The 15,445-nt window shown below is 58.2% G+C and overlaps 3 protein-coding genes across 3 annotated transcripts; all 3 read left to right on the plus strand.

Moving 5' to 3' along the window:
- The first annotated feature begins 563 nt into the window (after positions 1 to 563).
- BJ171DRAFT_487560 (beta-tubulin) lies at positions 564 to 3,194 on the plus strand. The gene is made up of 6 exons (XM_053109312.1): positions 564 to 792; positions 1,046 to 1,081; positions 1,226 to 1,405; positions 1,594 to 1,817; positions 1,902 to 2,719; positions 2,830 to 3,194. Exons 1-6 carry the CDS (start codon positions 748 to 750, stop codon positions 2,871 to 2,873), a joined length of 1,347 nt encoding a protein of 448 aa, XP_052970968.1. The 5' UTR covers positions 564 to 747; the 3' UTR covers positions 2,874 to 3,194.
- Positions 3,195 to 3,766: 572 nt separating this feature from the next.
- Positions 3,767 to 11,511, plus strand: BJ171DRAFT_170034 (uncharacterized protein). The gene is made up of 20 exons (XM_053105953.1): positions 3,767 to 4,275; positions 4,436 to 5,315; positions 5,630 to 5,694; positions 5,847 to 5,943; positions 6,107 to 6,338; positions 6,505 to 6,580; positions 6,670 to 6,766; positions 6,899 to 6,970; positions 7,181 to 7,264; positions 7,366 to 7,454; positions 7,579 to 7,840; positions 8,028 to 8,093; positions 8,203 to 8,304; positions 8,449 to 8,617; positions 8,821 to 9,095; positions 9,237 to 9,340; positions 9,518 to 9,772; positions 10,048 to 10,420; positions 10,561 to 10,847; positions 11,025 to 11,511. The coding sequence occupies exons 1-20, from the start codon at positions 3,923 to 3,925 to the stop codon at positions 11,425 to 11,427; spliced, it is 4,341 nt and encodes a 1,446-aa protein (XP_052970969.1). The 5' UTR covers positions 3,767 to 3,922; the 3' UTR covers positions 11,428 to 11,511.
- A 477-nt stretch (positions 11,512 to 11,988) lies between these two features.
- Positions 11,989 to 15,222, plus strand: BJ171DRAFT_170014 (uncharacterized protein). The gene is made up of 9 exons (XM_053105952.1): positions 11,989 to 12,297; positions 12,399 to 12,449; positions 12,568 to 12,793; positions 12,896 to 13,113; positions 13,214 to 13,275; positions 13,375 to 13,651; positions 13,866 to 13,922; positions 14,027 to 14,091; positions 14,263 to 15,222. The coding sequence occupies exons 1-9, from the start codon at positions 12,143 to 12,145 to the stop codon at positions 15,192 to 15,194; spliced, it is 2,043 nt and encodes a 680-aa protein (XP_052970970.1). The 5' UTR covers positions 11,989 to 12,142; the 3' UTR covers positions 15,195 to 15,222.
- Positions 15,223 to 15,445: the final 223 nt, after the last annotated feature.

Here is a 15,445-nt window from a genome sequence, read left to right on the forward strand (position 1 = left end):
TTCAGGCTTGCTCATCGGCCGTGCTGTGCGGGCTGTGAAGCCGCCATTGTCGATGCCGTCGTCTGCCGAGGGCAGCTGCGACGTGGGCGTCGACGCAATCGCGACCGGGCGCATTCGCAGCGATCGCTGCCAGCCCGACCCCACAGGCGATGCGATCACGGACGCTGCCCCAGGCCCAATCACGGATCCGCCGATGCAATCGCACCGGCGCTGCTGCCCCACAGACGCAGCGGCAAAAGCAGGCCTCGCACCCGCAGCGATTGCACCCCCCCCGGCGCTCTCCCGCGTGGACGCAGTCGGTGTCGCCCGTGCGACGCACACGACATATTTGTCCAAATGGATGTCGGAGGCCATTGTCCGGCTCTCGCCGAGAGCGCTCTCGGCGGCCCCGACTGGTGCTCGGCCGGGGCTCGCGGCGCCTCGCTCCTCGCCGGCGACAAGGCCCCGCCCCGCGCGTCTCCCGCCTGTCTCCCGCCGCCTGCCATATATGGCTGCCGGTGCTGCGCGCCGCCGCTTTAAGGCCGCGCCCGTCGCACACACCAATCCCGCCGCCCTTTTTGGGCAGGCCTGTCCCACCCGCCCCGTGTGGCTTTGTCGCCCCCCCTCGGCCCTCGTAAAAGCCGCCCCGCCCGCCGCCCCGCCCTTCTTTCGCCCTCACCCAAAAGGATCTTTTTTTTTCCTTCTGCCTCCGGTCTCTCCCCTCATCTCCCCATCTTCCCCCAGCGCGTTTCGCTTCCTTGCACCAACATGCGTGAAATCGTCCACCTCCAGACCGGCCAGTGCGGTAACCAGGTACGTCGCGTTCCCGTCGCCTTTGCCTCGGCTGCTGTTGCTGCGTGCTGAGCGGGGCTGGTGGGCTGCTGGTTTGCTCTGGCTTTCCACCAAGCCCCCCCCCTGCACATCGCGCTTGCCACCGGCCTGCTTCACGGCAACCCTGGCCTTTCGGTCAGCCAACACGCTCCATTCTCGAGATCGATCGCTGCTCTGCAGCAATGAGCCTGCCTTTGCGTCCACTGACACGCCACCGCCCCTTCGTTCCTCCTAGATCGGTGCCAAGTTCTGGGAAGTCATCTCTGATGAGGTACGCTTGTGCTTTGCGCTTGGCTTCTCGTGTCTGGCGGGTCCAGCAGCATCAGATCGCGCCTGCTGTCCTCCTGCGCCGCTCCGACACGATCTGCTGCCCTTCCTGACCCTTCCTCCTCGCGTTTTTCTCCCTCTCCACCAGCACGGTATCGACCCCACCGGTACCTACCACGGCGACTCGGATCTCCAGCTCGAGCGCATCAACGTTTACTACAACGAGGCCACCGGCGGCAAGTACGTCCCCCGTGCCGTTCTCGTTGATCTCGAGCCCGGAACCATGGACTCTGTCCGTGCCGGTCCCTTTGGCCAGCTCTTCCGCCCCGTAAGTAGCTGATCGCTTGGTTTCACGACGAACAGCGGAGAATTTTCCCCCTTTGCCCTGCTGCATCCGATCCGCTCTGATCGGATTGGATCTGATCGGATCTGGGCTTGGATCTCATCCACACAGACGCGTCCCGATCGCATCCTGCCACGCTCTGACTGACCCCTATTCCTCCTTGCTTCCCACAGGATAACTTTGTCTTCGGCCAGTCCGGCGCCGGCAACAACTGGGCCAAGGGTCACTACACCGAAGGTGCTGAGCTCGTCGACTCTGTCCTCGATGTCGTCCGCAAGGAGGCCGAGTCCTGTGACTGCCTGCAGGGCTTCCAGATCACCCACTCGCTCGGTGGTGGAACTGGTGCTGGTATGGGCACCCTCCTCATCTCCAAGATCCGTGAGGAGTACCCCGATCGGTAAGCGTCTGTCCCTCGCATCCGTCTGTGGCACACTCCAGCCGTCTGAGCCACCATGTGCTGACATGATCCACCTGTCCACAGCATGATGTGCACCTTCTCCGTCGTTCCCTCCCCCAAGGTCTCCGACACCGTCGTCGAGCCCTACAACGCCACCCTCTCCGTCCACCAGCTCGTCGAGAACTCTGACGAGACCTTCTGTATCGACAACGAGGCCCTCTACGACATCTGCTTCCGCACCCTGAAGCTCACCACCCCCACCTATGGTGACCTCAACCACCTCGTCTCCGCCGTCATGTCTGGCATCACCACCTGCCTGCGTTTCCCCGGCCAGCTCAACGCCGATCTCCGCAAGCTCGCCGTCAACATGGTTCCCTTCCCCCGTCTCCACTTCTTCATGGTCGGCTTTGCTCCCCTCACCTCGCGCGGCTCTCAGCAGTACCGTGCCCTCACCGTCCCTGAGCTCACCCAGCAGATGTTCGATGCCAAGAACATGATGGCTGCCTCTGATCCCCGCCACGGTCGCTACCTCACCGTTGCCGCCATGTTCCGTGGCCGCATGTCCATGAAGGAGGTCGATGAGCAGATGCTCAACGTCCAGAACAAGAACTCGTCGTACTTCGTCGAGTGGATCCCCAACAACGTCAAGACCGCCGTCTGTGACATCCCCCCCAAGGGTCTCAAGATGTCCGTCACCTTCATTGGCAACTCCACCGCCATCCAGGAGCTCTTCAAGCGCATCTCTGACCAGTTCACCGCCATGTTCCGTCGCAAGGCCTTCTTGCACTGGTACACCGGTGAGGGTATGGATGAGATGGAGTTCACTGAGGCTGAGTCGAACATGAACGATCTCGTCTCTGAGTACCAGCAGTACCAGGATGCCACTGCCGAGGAGGAGGGTGGTATGTATCTCGTTGCAATCGCTGCTGCTGCTGTTGCTATTTCTGTTTGTCCTGTGTTGGCTATCGTTGTCTCGGTGTCTGTGCTGACGCCTTGTTTGCTCCGCTCGCAGAATTCGACGAGGAGGAGGGTGAGGCCGATGGCGAGGCTGCTTAAGCGTCCCGCCCCCGGATCCCGAAACCCGTTTGCGTCTGGACCTTGTATTATAATCTGAGTATGTGAAAAATTACAAGCCGACAAAGTTTTCAAGACCCTGCCGGGAGAACCTTTTAGCTGATAGTGGTGCGCGCGGCCGTCCTGTGTTCCTTTCGGCCACACATGGCGAGCCGGGCGCGCGGAGTTTGTCCTTTGGTGATTTGGATCATACGATCTTTGCTTTTCGCATTCACGGTTGGTTTGGGTACACGCTCTTCTTTTTTTGCAAAATGAAAATGACATAAAAAATCAGTTGGCCTCGTCTAGACTTTTACCACCCACATCCTTCTGCCCCTCCCGATCCATCCGTCCATCCGTCTGCGAGCGCGCGGGAGTGAGAGGAGATTGTCGTGTCTATGGTGAGAGCCTGCCCTTTGGCCAGATCAGATTTCCCAGGACTCACCACCCTGCTGTTGGATCCTGGAGTGCATGGGTGTGATGCTCTCTGTCGGTGCCGACACCCTCCCCCGCTGGCCAGAGTCCTGCCGAAACCGCACTCCCGACCGCTGCCCCGTCGGCTGACGACACCTCTCCCGCAGCCGCCTCCTGGCTCTGCGATCAGGCTCCTTGGGCAGCTCGGTTGTGGCCATTCGGGAGACCGACACCCGCCGCTCTTCGAGACCCGCTTGGCGGTCCGAGAGCTCGCCTGCTCGCTCACCCACCCCTTCGGCTCTGGATACCCCTCCCTGCTTTTCCATCCAGGACCCAATTCCGACGCCGAGTCTCCTTGGCTCGCTCCTCGGACAGCTTCCGGTACTCCCTGCACACACGCCGGGTTGTGCCCGTGGGATATCGCCTGTCCTGTGCGTTGCGTTTCTGCTGTCGTCGGACCTTCGATCGATTGCTTGAGCCGTCGAGGCTTCCTCTTGCCCCGGCGCCGCACGCTTTGATTAGCGTGCCGTCGTCCAGACACATCCTCTTTCCCTTCGATCGCCTCCTTCGATCGCCTCCGTCCCTCGCCCAGCCCGAGCGAGAATCCAGTGCTGCCTGGTCGTTTCGGGGGGAGGAATATGGATGGCACTCACAACCCGGACACTTCCCCGACTCGCGATTTGTCCTGGTCCGAGCTCGACCCCAAGCGAGGCTTCTCCCAGATGCCTTCTGAGTGGCAGTTTGTCCAGCAACGACAACAACAGCAACAGCAACATCAACAGTATCAGCAGCAACCGCAACAACAACAACAGCAACAGCAGCAGCAGCAGCAGCATCACCGCTACCCCCACCATAGCTACCAACACCAGCATCCCCAGCATCAGTATTCATATTCGCAGCAACGCCAGCAGCCCCAGCCCCAGCACCACCAACAGCATTCCCCCGCCATCTGGGCGACAGATACCTTTTCTCAGTTCCGGAGCACCTCGAGGTAAGCGTTCCTCCCTCCTCTCCCCACTCCCATCCCGGCTGTTGGGTGTTGGCTCCTCCGTCGATAGCAGGCAAGCGTTCTTCATGGATGGGGAGTGGCATTTGGTGACCGCCATCACTCACCGTCACTCATGACCGCTGCCGGTTCTCCCATCCTCCAGCAACCTGCATACTCCCGAATCATTCCAGATCTGGGTCAGCCCTCGGCAGTCGACCCCCTTCGGCACCTCCGCCAGCAGCAGAGGGTTTCAAAAGGACACATATGTACCGCTCTGGAAGCCGCAACAACAGCCGCTGCTGTCGCATCAGCAGCATCAGCAGCAACAAAGCTATCCGGCTATCTCGTCGCTCGCCTGGCCCGAAGCAACCGCTGGTTTGCCCACGTCCTTTTTCACCGGCCACGGCTCCTCTGGCATCCTTGGCTCCTCCAGCCTCTCGGACCATGGGGCCTTTGGTCTGAGTTTCGATGAGTCGCCCGAGCCATTCCGTCGCAGCTATCCGTCATCCGGGTCGCCCCTTCGGAGACCACAGCAGCAGCATCTCGACCACCGAAAGCAGAGCATCGATGCCGACCGCACCCTTCCTCCCTCCACCGTCGCCACCACCGCCGCCGTCATCCCTTTCAACGGTGTCCACAGTGTCGATGACAGCAACAAGGATGACGATGCGAGCAGAGATCATCATCATCCTCATTACCATCCTCAGCATTACCACCACCACCATCGTCATCATCGTGACGACTATGAAAACAACGATCCCGACTATGACGTCGACAACAAAACCGAAACCGGAACCGGAACCGGAACCGGACACAGCGGCGATTACGACAACGAGCACGATATCGAGAATGATATCGGAAACGAAAGCGAGGATGGTCTCGATCGTGATCATGATCATGATAATAACTCGAGTGATCGTAATGCCGATGACGGCCATGCCGGCGACCGCGGGCTCGATCGATACACCCGGAAATTGGCCTTCGTCGTCGCCAATTCCATCATGGACGACGGCACCGCGAACTTGGGGCAAGTCGAGAGCCAGGTGAGGGCTGCTGAACGATAGCCAGAATGGACCAAGAGAGGGGAGGAGGAGATATGGCTGCGGGTCGCGGCCCGTGGTTGGCAATCCGTGGCTCGCTTGGGTCGCTGGAGTGCATATTCGGTGTCGCTGGATGAATCGGGTGCTCTGGGGGTGCCTTGGAGAGTTTGGGGCCATGGCCCACTCAAACTGCATGGAGGCGCCATGACTGCCCTGCCGATTCGTTTCCAAATCGTGAAGCCTGGTGTCTGCGACAGATCCTGATAACTCGTGCCTATTCGAATGTCTGTCGACTATCCCATCCATGTCATCAATAGCGCTCACTGAAAGAGCGAGCCCTGGAGCAAGCCCGATTCGACTTTGTCATGGTGTCGCTGACACGGTGAGCCCCATATTGCTTCGGTTGTGGGACTGTCCTCGGCCGTGTGCACTGATGCAAGCCAGATGTGGCTGGCTTTGTGTAAGCGGGCTTTGCTGGCGGTTGGTGTATATTTATCTTTGGTCCGTGTTGTATATACTCGCCTCTCCCCCCAGTGCCATGGACGAAATGTATGCCATCTGTCAAGAACAGCCGGATAAGCGGGGCGAGACCGAGGATGTGCTCAAATCGTACCTGTCCAAGTTCAATGCGGTACGTAAAGCCTGTCCAAGACATCCCAACTGCCTGCAGCGCTCGATGCTCTGTTCCTAATTACCTCGTATCGAATACGGCCTTGGAGAGGCGATCTACTCTGCGACGGTTACTTATTCCGTGTTCTGTATGCTAATTCCCCTGTTCCGAAACTCTGAAACAGCTCTCGGCTAGTGTCCATACCCAGCCACTGAACAAACAGCCGTCCTTCTCCTCGACGATCCCAGAGCTCGGCTCGGCCGACTTTGAGCTATCCTCGCCGTTGGCGAGCCGGTACGGGGCCGACTCAACCGAGCCTGCACCGTCGTCATCATCGCTATCGTCGTTGCTGGACTTTGGCATGCTCGACGACGCTTCGAGCTCGAGCAGGAAAAACGCAACCTTCTTCTTGGACTGTAAGCTGAGTCCGAGACGCCGTCTGCATCGACCCGGCACACCTCTGAAGCAGAAACCAGAGAGAGAGGATGCGAGTCCTCGGCGCAATGGGGGTCTGTGGCGCAAATGGTGAATCTCGCGCGAATGGCTGATCGGTTGTGTGTTTCTGCTCATACGATGGCTTAGTGGGCCTCTACAGCACCGACAGAATTGATTTGGACGATCCCTACAGTCGCAAACGAACTGTGAGCTGGACCGATGGGTAAGCCGTCAAAACGAATGCACGTCCTGCTTGATCATGTTCTCAAACCCGGCTTCTCAATTCCGGTCTCTGTCTACAACTCTTCACAGCCAGAGAAGTCGACCGAGACCGACCCCGATCCTCGAACGACTTTCGCCGCCGATTTCCAAACGAGAGTTGATCACGTTGGATCTCGAGCGCAAGCAGGTGAGATGTATATAGTATCGTGGTTGCGCCGCTCGCTCCACTTATTCTAGGGGCTGATATGAAAGCGTCAAGCCGGATGAAGATATGTCGCTGTGCTGAATTGAATCTCACGCATCATGGTCCGTCGGATAGGAAAAAGCCCAAGAGGTGCGTGAGCACCTCCTCAACAGCAAAGTCGAGAAGATCCGATCAAAGACCGAAAAGGTTCGTCGAGAGCATGCATGGGGACAAGAGGGCGGGGGCGGTGCGGGCTCACACGCTTTATAATTGCACCTGGATCGAGCGGACATATCAGGCATCGATAGTTGTGCTAGATGCTGGAATGGATACTGCGCGTGAGAGCTTGTCGCGCTATCGCCAATGTATACCGTCTCGAGTACGTGGCCGATTGCTTACGGTATCTGGATCTTACAGATTCAAGCCCTCAAGGAGCGAAGTGAGCACCAGAACAAGCAACTGAAGGATAGCATCGAGGAGAAGCAAATCAAAGCCGAGAAGGTGAGGACGGCCCCTGTCTTGGACTGTCCCCCCCCTCCACTTCGATGTACTTTCGCTACCAATCGCTCGACTCCTCCAGCTAAAACCCTTCGCAACCGCAGCTGCGCGTATCGCACCTCAAGAGCATCCAGAACAAAGCCAAAGAGGAGGGACAGAAACTGGACGAAGTGGCGTTCATCAGCGCCCTGACGTAGGTCTAAATCAAACATACACTTTGTCGGATTGGTGTTCACTGATCTGCCACAAGCCCTTCCCCCCACTCCCTCGAGATGTGCGCTGTTCCTGACCCTCACTGGAATCACTTGGCATCATAGCATCAGCAACAAGAAAATCGAGGTCCAGCGACGGTTTCTTGAGTCCGAGGTGCGGCTACAGGAGCTGGAAGAGGAGCGCCTCCGCAAACTCTCCGACCAGCAAGCGCTGCAAGAGGCCGCCACCGAACGGCGCAAAGCCCAAGAACTTGAGAGGAAGCAGAAGCTGGAGCAGCTTCACCAGCGCAAGGTCGAGTTTGGGGCCAAGATCGAGGAGGAGCGGAGGCGGGCACTCGAGCTCCGGACCTCGCAAAAGGAAGAAAAGGTATCAACCTCTATCAGCGCGCAGGACTTGGTTCCGGGTCTGGGTCTGGGTCTGGGTCTGGGTCTGGGTCTGGGTCTGGGTCTGGGTCTGGGTCTGGGTCCATATGTTCTGAGGCCACAGTATCCTGATGCCGGTGTGATGATGTTCCCAAATGCGAAACGACGCTCCTGCGCATTTCGATCCTCAGGAGAAGCGCATCCAGTACTTCAAGAGCATCCGACAAGCGCAAGATGAGGACGAAACAAAGCGCCGGGTATGAGATGCTCGCTTCCGGCAGAATCCTGTTGCTGTTTCTGCACTGCGTGATTTGTCCCAGCTCTGCGTGAATATTCATCTGGAATCTTTGTCTATCCTCGATCCAGCGCGAAGAATTAGATGCCAGACTTGCTCGCAGCTCCAAGCGACACGAAGAGCTCTTGCAGCAAGTAAAGGAAAAGGCAGCTGCAGCCATTCATCACTCCAAGGTAAGGCCCGACATTGAACTGAAGGGGGGGTGAAGCCCGCCTGCGAGTGTGCTTGGGTGATTTACGGTGCCGCCTCGTGTGATGGCTCTTCTCTTACTGATCTGGCTCCTATTCCTCCGCCCTCGCCTCTGCCTGGGCTTCCAGACGGTCGCTCACCGTGTCAACGCCAGCCGCTCCACGCCTGTTCCCGATTTTCCCTGTGCTCAGTGCGAGCTGCTGGGGAAGGACTCGCTTCGAGAGTTTTGCCCGCATAGCGATCTCCGTGCAATCAGCGTCTCACCCTCTCCAAGCCTTAGCCGATACGGGGACGAGAGTAAGTTACCCCCCCCCCAGCTTGGCTGGTGGTCCTGGGGTGCGTGCCAGTGAGGAACATCCGTGCAATGTCCATTCTTTGACACTGTGCGCTACGGAGCAGCATTTGGAGATGAAGCATATCTTGATCCTGCTCATCCTCGCAACCCGCGATTGGCGACCGGTCGATGCTCATTCGCTTTGGATTCGTGTATTCATCTGCAGCTCACGGCCGTGCCTCGCCATTCAAGGAGCGCGACAAACGTGCCAAGCGACGAGCCAAGAAGCTCAAACAGCGCCTCCGTGACGCTGCGAGCGAGTACCAGTACCTGGGACCAGTGCCATGCGGAAAGACGTCGATGAGCCACACCGTCGATACACTGCTCGGCAAGCTCGATATCCGCAAGGGCACGCCAATCCCTGGCGCTGATCCCTGCGGCATCAACCTGGACGGCTGCGAGGATCATCTGGATGACCTTATCGCTGTCCTGCAATCGGCGGTGAGTAACAGGGCTGGGCGAATTGGCCTGTCAAGATACTCCGCGGATCGAACACTACATTGGCAATTGGGCCCGAGTGCGCGCCAATCGTTTTTCTTGCGTTGACACTCACAGCTGCTTCCTTTAATGGACGACTTACAGGAAACCGACGATGTGGCGTTCTTACTGACAAGCGGAGCCGTTTCGACAATTGTCAAAGGATGCACTCCGCTCGATGCCAGCAGTCGTCCTCTCTGGACCCCATCGTATGTGCGATTGCATCAGCCGCTGTGTTCGCTTCAGCTTTGCCCGACACTGAGTTGCTTGGTCATCCGTCTCAACACCCATCTTGATCGACCGAGCGATCACCTTGGCCCGAATCATGCACAACTCACTCAGACTGACGATGTGGTTTGGCCTTTGGTGTGCATCACTTCGCCTAGTCACTTGAACCGCGTGGCAAAAGTCATTGACCTCGTCAGCACACACGAACCCATCCACGAGTACCTCCTGATATCGCAAGACCAGATCCTGGTCGAAGTCGTCGAGGTTGTGGCGCGAGTCTTGCCATACTGCCTGCCATCGGCCGAATGCCACCTTTCAGCTACCTCGCATCTGGCGCAGGCGCTTCAGCGGACGTTGAGACGCAACGAACAGGACGACAACGAAGTCGTTCGGGCAAAGGAGAACTTGCTCAAGTAAGTGCTGCTGTATTGTCTGTCCAGGGCTGCAGGCGCAGATCATGTCACTTTGAATGCGTGTGCCCGGCCAGACGGACGGGCATTGCTCTTTGGTTGAAAATGCCCAACGACACACTATTCGGGTCGCTTTATCGGGCACTGCCCTGCGGAGGCCCGCGGTGTTGTTTATGGGTCCGCGTGCCTGGCTGCCTGGAAAACTGATGCGAGTGGGTGCTATGTTCTGCTCTAAATCTCTTGCCTTGGCTGCCTTTTGATCCCGTGCACTCTTACAGCTTCATTGTATCGATGGGGGTTATCGACAAAGTCAAGGACGTCATGCTGGTCATCAGAAGTCCGCTCGTGTCGACGCCCATGGTCCGCTTTCTCGAATGCTGGCTGCTGTTTTTCGAAACCATGACCCGGGAAGGGCAGTACGGCCCGGTGTATCGCCCTGCGGACACCTCGATCGGACACCCATTCGTGCGGGCCTTTCAAGAGTCTGATCTGTGCGGTATCATCACCATGCTGGACGAGGTGCTTCTGTTCCCGGCCAACCGTTCGCGTTCGGCGTTGTTAGAGGAGCTTCCACCTTCGGTCATTGAGGTCTCTCTGCTGGCACTGAGAGTCCTCAACAATGTTGCAGGACTCAACATCCAGACTTTCCAGGTGAGTCTCGAGTCTGCATCCGCATCCATGATGAGTGAGCGAGCATGCTGTTGTGTGGCAACCAGACGGGCTGTGGCTCGGCGCAGAGCGACCCATCGACTCTGCCTCTGCTGACGACCCGATTCTAAAAAACGAATCAGTCGACGCTCCACTCGGAAGGCATGCAGACCGAGTTCTTCCACCTCATCACCCACTGGCTGCGGTACTGGTGCGCCAAGAGCGGAGCATACGAGCCGATTCAGCCACACAGCATCCAGCAACGAGAAAAGTACGACCGGTTCGTGGCACTTCTCGGCGAGATCCTGTTGTTGATCGGCTATGCCGTTGCCGGCGACGAGTCCAACGGGGCCATCCTTCGGTTTGGACAGCAGCCGGTTGTCTTGCAGATGCTGGTGCGGCTCCCGTTTGCGTTTTTCATCGATCCGAAGTAAGTGCAGATGCAGATCCGTTGGCCCACCGTTGTGTTCGTGGCACCGCGAACGCTGTCGCCGTCACGCCAACCCACGTCAAGACCAAGTCCTTTGCCGAACAATGTGCGTCGGCTGGTCTAACAACTCTGTCCTTGCTGCTGCGGTGCATTCACGCCATACTCCTGTCGCCACAGGCTTCGAGATGCCCTCTTGCCCACGTTGATCATTGCGTGCTTTCGGAACGACCGCAACCATGAGATTGTCCGCGAAGAGCTATGCATGTCGTATCTCCGGGACTACCTGTGCGAGGAAATCGAGGCACGCAAGCGACAAATGTCCGAGATTGGTCGTGGCGGCAACCAGCCACCAAGCAAGTCGCGGCGAAAGCACCCGCTGTCGGAGAGCACGTCGGCCCCAGAGCGCGATTGCGCTGGGTCGCAGCCGCCACCCAAGCCAGAGGACGGCAAGGATCGACATGGTGCCACGGCGGAAGACGAGGACGACGACGACCGGCGACGGGTGCTTGGCCGGCTGAAGCTGGGGATGCGGTTCCCCGTCGAGTGGTGGGAGGATGCGATTGCATCGTTTGGCGATTGAGCCCCAGCGACGTCCGTTGCGAGGTGCTCGGCCCAGCCGGCGAGGCCATGTGTGCGGCTATGCATATCTGTATGGATGGGCATGTTTCTGCACGAATACGCACCGGCCCATCGGGTTTCGTGATTCCTGCGCCTGGCTCGGCTTGTTGACCATGCTCGCTGTCGGGATCAGCTCGCTTCAGGGGGCGATGCAGCACCAGGTTGAACGCAAAGCAGCCCGCCCGAAGGCAAAGCGGCGGCGATGCCTGTGAAGTCCCGGAGTATCCAATCGCAAAGCGCCATGTTGCTGTGGACCGGAGGTGGCGTTCGGTGGCCTTGGTTTGCACGGACAGCCGGCAAAGTCACCAAGACGAGAGACCCGTCCGAGAGAGAATAGGAGGCACGATCGAAGCAGCACATACAGCGCATCGCGTGGCTGTTTGCTGGCTGTTTGCTGGCTGTTTGCTGGCTGTTTGCTGGCTGTTTGCTGGCTGTTTGCTGGCTGTTTGCTGGCTGTTTGCTGGCTCCCGTCCCGTGCCTCGGTGCTTATTGCCTCCGACCTTGTGCGCCCAAACAGACGTGTCGGCTCTTGACGCGCGGTCAGCGCCGCCCTCGTTCCTGTCTTGTCCATACATCCCTCATGAGTACATATTCCGGCGAGCCGCCCGCCTCAGCCGATCCAACACAGCACCTCTCCAGAACAGCACCAGCCCGCAAACCCCGCAAACCCCAGCAACATGGTCGGCCTCAACTTGAACAAGAATTTCAAGAAATTCAAGAATCTCACCGCCGAGACCCTGGCCAACACCAAGGCCATCCTGCGAGTCAAGAGCGTCCAGAGACCCAAGGGCGTGCTCGTTGCCACCGAGAGCTTCAAAACTGCCGTCGAAAGGTGCCGCTTTGCATCGGATCCGCTGTCGTCCACCCAGTGAATCCACCTGGCCAGCAGAATGTGCACTCTGTGCTGACAGCACCTGCGTCTCTCCTATCCAGCTGCAAGCAGCAGGTCGACGCCATCTCGCGTAAATGCCGCTCCATCAACCGGTAAGTGGGTCAGATCCTGGGCTCTACTCGTGCTGTGATCGCAGCGCCTCGCTCATGGTGTCTGTCCATCGATTTGAGTCGGCGCAGCGGTCTCACTCTGGTTTCCGCATCTATCCAGCCGTTTTGTCGATGAGGACTTTGATGTCACCACTCTTGCCGATGTCTCTCTTCGTCTCCTCGCTGAGCTTGATTCGCCTCTGCCCGAATCCTTCGGGCGGATCAAGGAGGTCTTCGAGAAGCCCGTATTCATCGACGGTGTCGACTACGACGACATTGGTCAGGGCTCGCTCGGCGATTGCTGGTTCATGGCCGCGCTCGCCTCCACTGCCATGATCCCCGAACATGTAAGTGCCTGCTGCCAGCACGGGTCCAGATCCAGGCTCAGGCCCAGGCGCCGGCTCGCTTTCCGATGGTTCTAAGAGATGTCCATCTCTCTGTCTGCGCAGCTCGCCCGTCTCTGTGTCGCCAGAGACGAGCAGGTCGGCGTCTACGGATTCGTCTTCTTCCACGACGGCGAGTGGGAGCCCGTCATCATCGACGATCGTCTCTTCATCAGCAAGCCTGATTGGGAGTCTGTCGAGCCTGAGAAGCGTGCCGACTACAAGAACGAGACCACATATCGCCGGCTCTTCCAGACCGGTTCGGATGCTCTCTACTATGCCAAGTAAGCAGCATTCCGTCTGGCCGTTTGCAGATGGGTCGCCCCCCCCCTGTCGACGTATGCGCATGCTACGCCACAGTCCTCACATAACCACCTTCCATAGATCAACCAACCAAAACGAGACCTGGTTGCCCTTGATGGAAAAAGCCTATGCCAAGATCCACGGTAAGCCATGTCTCCCGATACCGCAGGAGTCGCCGCCCTTGCGTCGCCCAGTACAACTTATACACTCTCGAACCGATCCGCATCCTTTGCAACGCACAGGTGACTACCAGTCTCTCAGTGGCGGCCTGACCGGTGAGGCCATCGAGGATCTCACTGGCGGCATCTCCTTTGTGACCCGTCTCAACGACATCCTCGACACTGATCTTTACTGGAAGGACGAGTTCTCTCACGCCAACCGTGACCGGCTCTTCAGCGCCTACATCATGAAGTGGTCGTCTGGATTCGAATCGGTTTCGCCAAACGGCCTCGTTCATACCCATGCCTACACTGTCGTTCGCACGGTCGAAGCCAAGGGCCGTCGCTTCCTGATGCTTAGGTATGATTATGAGGGCTTTTGGAGAGAAGTTGGCGGCCAATCCCTCCGAAGACACTCGTGCGACAGCAATCATGTAGATGCGTCACAGTGATGTCCTCGGCGCATATTCGTCATGGGCCGTGATTCCCATGCATATACAGCACCGGGTTGGATTGGAGAGCCCGCTTACATGTATTAACCACGCTTGTTGTGGTGGGTCCTCCATGAACCACAGAAACCCTTGGGGCAAGACGGAGTGGAATGGCCGCTGGTCCGATGGCAGCCCTGAATGGTACGAAGGAGTAGACAGCTTGAGCTGTGTCACAAGTCCGCTTTGCACGGTTGAGTGCCCTTCTGTTGCTTATCGACTGACTAAAGCTCACTTTGTGGCCACAGGACCGCCGAGTGGATCACCATCCTTGGGCACAAGTTTGGAGACGACGGTGCTTTCTGGATGGAATGTAAGTGCCATGACCCTGGAGGTCGTTGATCCGTTGCGGCTTATCTGAGGGCACATTGCCGTTGTGCCTTGCTGTTCGGCTCCGCCACGTCCATCCGCACCCTTGTCGTTTCCAGGCTTTGCTTATTCCGGCACTGTTCGCACACTCACTTCCGCCTATCGCATCCGCCAGACGACGACTTTTTGCGAGAGTTCACCCACGTCGATCGCACCCGTCTCTTTGACGGCTCGTGGTTCCTTGACCAGCAGTGGCTGCAGCTGCAGACCGAGTGGCCTGCCGTGTGGAGCGAATCCGTCTTCGGGTTCGAGCAGAGCACCAGCGGTCCTGCGGTCGTTGTGCTCTCGCAGCTCGACACTCGCTACTTCCAAGACTTCCAGGGCACCTTCGACTTTGATCTGCAGTTCCAGGTCTACCAGGTCAATGACAATGGAGAGCGCGAGCTCTTGGACCAATCGCAGTCCTCGAGCGTGTCCAAGCGCTCGGTTTCGATCGAGTTTGCCAATCTCGAGGCTGGCACCTACCAGATCGACACCAAGATCATTCGTGTCAACAACGGCGGCCCCACTGTCGAGCAGGTTATTTCTGAGGCCGGCAGTGAGAGACCCAAGAAGCTCCTGAACACCATCGAGCGATTCAACCAGGTTCGCTCCAGGGCCGTCAACATCGACGAGACCGATGGCCAGAACGCGACCATCATGGCCAAGATCACCCAGTCGACCCCCGAGGAGATCACGAAGCTCATGACCAACCTCGCTGCCGTGCGAGTGTCTGTCAGCAGGGCCAGAGGCGGCGTCCGGGCACAGGCTACCGATAGCGCCGACGACGATGGTGACAAGGACGAAGATGGCGACAAGAAGGAAGACGGCGAAGACCAGGATCAGGCCGACGGGCAGGAAGACGGGGCCGACGGCGAAGCCCCCAACATCAAGTTCTCGGACGGCAAGGTCATTGTCGGCTTCCGTGTGTACTCAAAGGATGCCGGTACCAAGATCAAGCCCTACACCCCTCCCACCGCCAACGATGCCGCGGACGATGACAACGATGACGATTATGAGGACATTGACGATGACGGCGAAATCGCCGCTGCTGCTGAAGACGATTGAGCGTCCGCCGACACCGATGCGATTCAGGGCTGATCCCGATAGCTATTGCAGCCGCTTTACTCCTTGTGTACCTTCTTCCTCTGTAAAGTTTTGTCGCCGACTGAATGGACATTACAGCGTTTCCAATACGAAATGGGAACACCCCGTTTTGGGCCATGACAGTGTTTTTTCTGGAACCTGAATACACCCACCCACTCATCGCATTCATGGCCAAGCAAGTATGTCCAAGGAGACCGAAGTGGTGATTGCCT

The sequence above is a fragment of the Polychytrium aggregatum genome, assembly GCF_025602895.1.
Source record: "Polychytrium aggregatum strain JEL109 chromosome Unknown BJ171scaffold_3, whole genome shotgun sequence".
NCBI lineage: Eukaryota > Fungi > Chytridiomycota > Chytridiomycetes > Polychytriales > Polychytrium > Polychytrium aggregatum.